This window comes from Neophocaena asiaeorientalis, unplaced genomic scaffold (assembly GCF_003031525.2).
Source record: "Neophocaena asiaeorientalis asiaeorientalis breed wild unplaced genomic scaffold, Neophocaena_asiaeorientalis_V1.1 scaffold45, whole genome shotgun sequence".
NCBI lineage: Eukaryota > Metazoa > Chordata > Mammalia > Artiodactyla > Phocoenidae > Neophocaena > Neophocaena asiaeorientalis.
The window spans coordinates 11,956,789-11,964,910 of record NW_020174642.1 but is presented as its reverse complement, the minus strand read 5'-3'; the positions used below and the strand labels follow the sequence as shown (position 1 = coordinate 11,964,910).

At 61.6% G+C, this 8,122-nt stretch overlaps 1 protein-coding gene across 1 annotated transcript in view; it reads left to right on the top strand.

Annotated features, from left to right (window-relative positions):
* Positions 1-8,122, top strand: part of TSPEAR (thrombospondin type laminin G domain and EAR repeats) — a 58,066-nt gene that overhangs the window by 33,426 nt on the left and 16,518 nt on the right. Inside the window, exons 3-8 of the mRNA XM_024758285.1 lie at positions 46-284; positions 2,121-2,211; positions 3,191-3,347; positions 4,593-4,724; positions 5,423-5,649; positions 6,968-7,191. Of these exons, the coding sequence (XP_024614053.1) occupies positions 46-284; positions 2,121-2,211; positions 3,191-3,347; positions 4,593-4,724; positions 5,423-5,649; positions 6,968-7,191 (1,070 nt within the window). The remainder of the gene's footprint in view (positions 1-45; positions 285-2,120; positions 2,212-3,190; positions 3,348-4,592; positions 4,725-5,422; positions 5,650-6,967; positions 7,192-8,122) is intronic.

The following is an 8,122-nucleotide window of genomic DNA, read 5'->3' as shown; positions in this document are numbered from 1 at the left end:
ACCTGCCCCCTCCCTGCCCCGCCCCCGCTGGCCCCTCTCTTGCAGAAGAATGAGTACCTGTTCACGGTGGTGGCGGAGGAGCGGGACTCGCTGCTGCTCGGCCTGCGCTACTCGCCCACCCAGCTGCACTTCCTCTTCCTCAGGGAGGACGGGGCGCGTGCCTGGCAGACCCGCGTGTCCTTCCGCGGCCCGGCTCTGACGGACGGCCAGTGGCACACGCTGGTCTTGGCCGTGTCCGAAGGCTCCTTCTCCCTCACCAGGGACTGCGGCCTCCCCGTGGACATGTAGGTAGCGCGGCGCCGGAGGGGTGGCAGGGGGCCGGGTGCTGCCAGCAGGGCTCGCAGGGCGCACGCTGGCCCGCGGGGCTCCGCCGAAGGCCGCTGGGGTCAGGCTGGAGGAGGCGCGCCAGGCTCATTGGCTGGTGGACGTGGAACGGCCCCGCCCCCCAGAGAGGCGGCGATGGGCGGGAGCGCCCGGGCTGGGAGGGGCCGCAGCCTGCCCGCTGGGGCTGGGGGATGGGACTCGACCCGTCGACGCGGCTGCGGAGTCGGTAGCATCGAGGCAAGGCCCAGAGGAAGGTCAGAGTGAACTCGGGCACCAGGAGGCCAAAAGGAGCTGCCGCCCGATGAGGCCCAGGTCTTGCTTTGTGACTTTCAACCCATCACTTAACCTCTCTGACTCAGTTTCCTTTTCTGGGACGAGGGAGTAAATATTCACCAGAACATCACCTTAGTAGCTTTGACGCAACCCCGGGCACTCGAGAGCCCGAGCCCATCTCTTGTCGTGGCCGTGGCCTGGTCCCCATGGCCTGGCTCCCGGGTAAGCTGGGCCGGGACGACCCCCACCGGACCTCAGCGTCCCTCCTCGCTGGCTGGGGCTCGCCACCCTTTCTTTCTTAATCACAAATGGTCCATTTACACTAGATCTATCCTTATGACAAATATTCCTTTCAAAGGTAGAATCTCACTCTGCTTTGTCATTATGAAACTTGCTGGAATAAAAGATTCTCCTTAACACTTACACACTGTTTAAACATGCCTTTATCACAACTCCGCCCCACCATGCCCCGAATACACTGGGGCTTTTACAGGGAGCCGGCGGTGGGGCAGTTCTGGGATGGGGGCCATGTGCAGGAGGACAAGGCTGGCGGTGCGGGCGCTGGAGCTCATTGCGGCGCCGCGGAGGGCTCACACCCGGACCCAGTAAGCCTGGGAGCTGTGCTCGGAGCGCAGGCGTTCTGGGACCTTGCCACGGCCAGCGGCAGCCAGACGGCAGACCCTGGACGGAGCAGGTGCTTTGACTAGAGGACGTGGCATCATGGTCCGGGAGGTGCTGGACAGTGGAGAGGAAGCACACACCTGGTTCTTCCCCCAGAGGCTCCAGCCACGCAGTCCCCTCCAGGAGGTCCCACGTCTTCCCCATCCCGAGTTGGGCCTCCACTTGCATCTCAAGACCCAACTCCAGCCACATCTTCCCACAGATCCTGGCTCACCGAGGTGAACCCCGTCTGGCCCCGACATCATCTGTCCCACGGCCCTGGGCTCAGAGGAGGGGGGCGGGCTGGGGACCCCGTGCCAGGAGGAGCCACTGGAGACGCCTGTGACATGGAGAGGGGCCACTGAACACTTCCGCAGCACACGCTTTTGTAGAAGATCCTTGTCCTGGGGCAAAGAGCATCCCCCCAAATTCACATCCGCTAGAACCGGAGAATGGGACCTCGTTTGGAAACAGCATCTCTGCAGGCATAACCGAGCTAAGCTGAGGAGTAGGTTGGCCCTGACACAGTGACCTTACAAGGAGGCATGGAGGAGAAGGCCGCGTGATTCAGCCACAATCCAGGAAACTCCAGGAGCTCCCAGCAACTGGAAGAGGTGGCAGGACCTTCCCCTGGAGTCTTCAGAGGGGGCACACCCAGCCGACACCCTGATCTCAGACCTCTGGCCTCCAGCACTGCGAGAGAACACACTTCTGTGGTTTAAGGCACCCAGCCTGTGATACTCCTTATGGCCGACCCCAGACATTGATACAGCCTCAGACGGTGCTGCCCCCATCCTTTTCTATGTAAATAGGCCATGACCCTGCTCTCCCATGGCCCTAAAACCATCCTCCAATGTTTTCAGAATGGCTGATATGCCCTTCCCGGCCACCCTATCGGTGCAAGGAGCCCGGTTCTTCATCGGCAGCCGGAGGAGGACCAAAGGCCAGTTCACGGTAAGTATGGAGGAGCTGCCTGCCTGGACCTCCCAACACCAGTGCTCCTGGGGGGCTGTCACCACTGGTCTGGCACCCCAGTTTGACACTGTTGTACGTGCAGTTGGGAATGGGGAGCATAAAGTTTCAGTGGAGTCCCATGCATGCCGGGCACACTCCCACCACAGGGCCTTTGCACCTGCTGTGCCCTCCTCCTAGAACATTTGTCCCACTCCTGCCATGGCACACTCCCTGTGACTTTGGGGCCCTGCCCTGTGCCCTCATACCATGGAGGCCTTCCCCTCCACTCTGAGGAGATGACACCCACACCCAGCCCTCTCATCCCCTTCCCCAGATTGTCTTTGTAGCCCTGACCACCTTCAGACCAGCGGTGTGTTTGCTCATTGCCTGTCTTTCCCTTAGAGTGCAGGGGAGCGGGGGGGACCTTGCTCCATGAGGGTAAGGGCTTTTGTTTCTTGCCATGTCCAGTGTAAAGAACCATGCTCTGAATATTTACCAATGGCATGCTTGGATGGATGGATGGATGGATGGATGGATAGACTAACGGACAGATAGATGAATGGTGGACGGACAGAGGGATGGACAGATAGGTGGGCAGATAGATGAACAGATGTATAGATGGATGGATGAATGAATGGGTATTTGGGTGGGTGGATGGATGGATGGATGGATGGACAGATAGGCAGACAGAGAGGCGAACGGACGGACATACAGATGGATGCGCATTGTACCCGGTCACTGTAGGGCAGTCCACAGGAAAGGTCCCTTCTGTGGTGTAAGCACCTTCGAATGCTGCACAGCTCTCCACCACCGCTCCCAATGCCCCCCTTACCCAACGGGCTGACTCCTGTCTCCTGGCTTTAGCGCTTAGACCCGCGCCCGCATTGCCACCCCTCCCTCGGGGCTGGGTGGGCTGAGCCCAGTGGGCGGGGCCCGCTCCAGCAGTGCAGGTCTCAGTGCGCTGTCCCTCTCTCTGCAGGGCCTGGTGAGGCAGCTGGTCCTGCTGCCCGGCTCAGACGCTACCCTGAGGCTCTGTCCCTGCAGGACTCCTGAGCTCGCCCTGCTGTCCATCCCCCCTGTCCTGCGGGGACTCACGGGGAAGCCGGAAGATAGTGAGGTGCTAAAGTATCCCTATGGTTAGTAGGCCGCAGCTACCCACTCCCCACGCCGACAGTAGACCCTGGGCACCTTGTCACTTCCAACCTCCCCGGGCACAAGACAGCAGGGCGCTTGGCACATGGATGAAGGGAACGCCGGGGCCTGACGCAGACGCCCCGCAGGGAAGGCAGATGGTGCCGCCAGACCCGTCTCCCTCCCAAGGGCGCCCCCCATGGCTGTTTAACCCCCGCCTGGACCGTGCCCTCGATTAACTGCTCGTCCCGCCTGGGACCTGGGGCTGAGCCTACAATCTTGCATCCCTAACTCCCACCTGCTGCCTGCTTTGCCCCCAGAGCAGCGTTGGGGCCCTTTCCCCCCTTCCTTTCCAACAGACATCAAGCGTCAGCACCCCAGCCCCGCGGGGACCCCGACCTTCGTGAGGTTCATTGCTGTTTTCTGGGATCCCCCAGCCTAGAGCATCCCCAGCTTTGCCGTCTTTAGTTTGTGTTTGCACCTCCCCAAGGTAAAGTTAGTGTTGACGGTTTATTTAAGCCACATCCCCTGCCACGGAGAGTCTGAAACCCCTCCTCCCTACTAGGGAGGCGGGGAGACAGCCTGACCCTCTCTCGAGCCTCACGAGTCAGGGGAGCCCCTGAGCAAGTGGGCCCTTAGACCCAATCCTGGACCCGTGTCCCCAAATTCCCAGAGGCACACGGCCTCTGGGTTGTTTGCCAGGCCTCGGGCAGGAGTCGGGCCCCAGGCCTCTGCCAGGAGTCGGGCCCCAGGCCTCTACCAGGCAGATCAAGAGGTCGAGGACGCGCTCAGTGTCACAGACTGGCCGCCGGGGCCTCAGCGCGGACGTTGCTGTAAAGGGGCCAAGTGGCACCATCGGGGTGAGGGCTGGACCTGGGATGAAGCCGTGAGCCCTGGGGTCAGGGGTCAGGGGTCAGGGGCCTCAGAACTACGCAGAACACAAGTTGGGTGGACACGTGCCAGCGAGTCTCAGATGGAAGCGGAGAGCCGTGTGGCGTGATGGCTCAGGGCTCTCAGCAGAGCTGAGGCCACGGGGAAGAACTAGGTGGGCGGGAGGCCGTCCTGCATGCGGACGCCCCGGGCAGGCCATGGGCTCTCGGGTCTCCCTCCCTCCCCGAGACCCTGAGTGGTTCCTGGCAGCTCAGGGGGTGGAGCTGAAGGCAAAAGCAGGGGTCACCTGACACTCCCGCCCCTGCCCTCCTCCGGGGAGCACGTACCCACCGGACACCCGTCTTCCTGCCTCCCCGCAGAAACCGACATGAAGTTGACGCTGGGATCCCGGCCGCCGTGTACCAAAGCGGAGGACGCCCAGTTCTGGTTTGATGCCGGCCGCAAGGGGCTATACCTGTGCGTGGGCAGCGAGTGGGTCTCCGTGTTAGCAGGTGAGGTGGATGGGGCTCTGGGGACCTCGGGGTCTTCTCAGAGCCAGTGATACTTAGGGACAGGGACGACCTCCTCCCCCCCCACGGAGTGGTGAGCCTGCGTGCCTCACCTGGAAATGCATGCCCTCCTGGGCCCTACTGGTAGGCTGGCAGGTTCTCAGCTCTCGAGCCGTCTAGGGGAGACCGTGAGCCTCCCTGAGGGGGCCAGCCCCGCTCCAGGAGCCCCACCTGCTCTCCTTACCCTCTCCGCCCACTCGGGTCAAGATTGGACGCGATGGTGCCGGGAGCCTGGGAGTGGTTCTGTTGGCGGGGAGGTGAGGAGAGGTTCCGTGATGCTCCCCAAGGGGGTCCTCGGGAAATGGGAACTGGCTCCGGGGGAAAGTCCCCGAGCCGTGGCCTCTACTCTCTAGTTCCCATCAGGGCACAGCCTTTCGTGGAAGCCGCAAGCCGTGGGAAACATCTAGTAGGGACCTGACATGTCAGTTCCACCCGACTAGTATCCCTGGGGGCTCTGCAGACCCTAAAACCTGTGCGGGGATGAGAGGCTCCTTTGCCAGGCCTCCTGGTGAGGGCAGCACGGCACTCAAGGCCACAGTGCTCCGGGTCATGGCCCAGGTCCCTGGGGTCACACCGCTGGACGTCCATCCAGGCTTCTGTTCTGGGAAGCATTAACTGGGTCTCTGTGTCTCTATCACAAGCCAAAGAAAGGCTGGAGTACGTGGAGGAGCATCAGAGCCTGTTCACGAACTCAGAGACACTGGGTATCGAGGTCTTCGTCATCCCTGGGGCCGGGCTCTTCGTGGCCACTGCCAACCGGAAAACCACGTCCGCCATCTACAAATGGGCCGACGGGAAGTTCTCCTCGTACCAGGACATTCCCACGCACCAAGCACAGTCCTGGAGACATTTCACCATTGGAAAAAAGGCAAGTCTGCATTCGGAGTCTTTCTTGATCCTTTTTACCTTGGGAAACCCCACAGAGCCCAAAGGTTGGGGCTCCTTATGTAGATTTTATGGGGAAAGGCACTTCTACTGGTTTCAAAGCCTCATGCGGTTCTAAATGCCTTTTAAAGTCAGACACGGCTGCACCTCTGTGTCCAGAAGGTGACTGAGAAAGTCTGTTTGGCTTCCGCAAAATAGAGATCAGCCCATTTCTGAGATGCTCCCCAGCTCTGTGCAGACCCACCACTGCCTCCTTAAACCTTGGAGATAATCTGACCTAAACCAGTCTGCAGGGCGGACATCACGTCAGAATGAAAATAGGCCTCCATTCCCAGCCTTCCTTTACTCGCTCCATACACACCAGGGACACGTGATGTCCTAACGGAGGGGACAGGTGAGGATGGTGAGCTTGGCCCAGAGGCCTTGGGTGGGAAAGCCTCGTGGGCAGCCTCCCCTTCCTTCCACCAGGGCTGCTTGAGCAGTGGCCCATGGGTCGTGGCTAAGAGGGTCATCCCCTTGTGAGAGTTTACCCTTTACCTACCCGAGCCCGCCCCCAAGTCACTTGCTCACTAACACGTGTGCCAGGTGCAGCCCTGCCCTCACCTGGGCCCCCCCGACGGGGGACAAAACTGAGCGAAACAGACAGACCTCTGTTCCCTGTCGCTGCCGACCCTCAGGGTCCTGCGCTCCCAGCCAGCCTGGTGAAGGAGTGACTAGCCCTCTGGTTTTATGGTTGATGACATTTTAAAGGTTCCTATTTTTTCATTATAAAAAACAACCTGATATCAAAGAAAAATCGGGAACTTTAGAAAACTAAGGAAAAGGCCTGCCCCGTCCCCTAAGCAGTGGCAGAGAGTACCCGGGGCTGCTTCAGCCACCACGAGCGTGCCCCACCCCCGGGCTTCCGGCTCCTGCCTCAATCACACGACCCACCACCTGGCCTCCAGCTCATGCCACACATAGGGCGTTGCCGTGTTGTCCTCGACTGCGTGCGTGCCAAACATGTGCTTCCTGAGACAGCAGGGCGTTAAGATTTTTCCTCTTCACCCGGTGCTGAAGAGCATTTCTGAGCGTAAAGTGTTTCCTGGGTTTGGGAGACAGGAACGGAGCTCGTGGGCTGGTAAATGCGGACACCGCTGCGGGTCTTGTGATGAAGATCTGGAGAGTCAGTCGTGGGCTCTTGGGCCCGTCCCAGGCCGTCAGTCCCGGCTCAGCCCCTGTCCCGAGGCCGATGTTCAGAAGCCTCGAGTGCCGGACCCCTCGCGTGGATCATGAGAACGCTGTCCCGGTCCTCTCCCCAGATCTTCCTGGCTGTGGCTAATTTTGAACCGAATGAAAAGGGTCAGGAGTTCTCTGTCATTTACAAATGGAGCCAGAGAAGGCGGAGGTTCACACCGTACCAGAGGGTCCTCACCCACGGCGCCCGAGACTGGGAGGCCTTCGAGGTGTCCGGGGAGCACTTCCTGGCCGTGGCCAACCACCGGGAAGGTAGGGGCTATGGCCTGGACTCCAGGGCCAGGGCAGGGTCACCTGCAGGGTTCAGTGTATCTCATTAAAAATGTGTAATAAACCACACGTGGCCCGTGTCCTCGGGCTTGGCAGTCTGACAGTGGCGTCTGAGGGAGGACACACCTGAGCACCCCCTCATCTGTCCTGGTAAGGGCGTCCCTGCCCTTATCCACTCTGAGCACAAACTCTGTGGGATGCAGTGGGTGCAGTGGGGGACAGTCCTGGGAGGGTCTGGGAAACCTGGCTTCTGGGCCAGGTGACTGCCCTGCGTGGCCACAGTGAGCCCTTCCCTGCCTTGTAGCTCTTGGGGGACAGGGCCCCGGGGGGCGGTCGGCCCTGCAGGGCACCTCTGGCCTCGGCAGGCTCTGTGGCTCAGCGATCACCTGAGTCTACACCTGCCGGGGAACTCTGGCGGCGGGCGGGGGGCCGGGGAGGAGACCCCACCACCGCTCATGGGCAGAGAGGACCCCAGGAGCCCGCCACCCAATACCCCCCATGGGAGTGAGTGTCCCGGGAGAGGCTGGCCCAGCCCTGGGGGTGGGTGAGGAGCTCCAGGGAGCACGTTCTGGGCAGGCCTGACCGGCGGTGGGGAGCGCAAAGGGGATGGTGGACAGCGTGAGGGGTGAGGCTGGGGAGGGTGGGGGTCCCGCCTCCAGCGTGCTGCAAGGCCTCAGGGGGGTCTGGAGCCGTCCGAAGCCGGGGCCCCCGAGGGTTCTCATCGGGGCACAGAGGCAGGAAGGTCACGTGAAGGGCGTTGCCACTGCTGGGGGCCTGGGGAGGGTGCAGGAGAGCAGGGCCTGGCTGGACTGGACGGGCTGCAGGGCCTGGGGCAGGGTCCGGGCGGGCAGGGTCTTGCCAAGGCCGCCGCGAGGCCACGGCGGCCCGTCTCCCTTCCTCCATGGCGCTCGGCTTCCAGGCAGCCACCACCACATCTACAGCGTCATCTA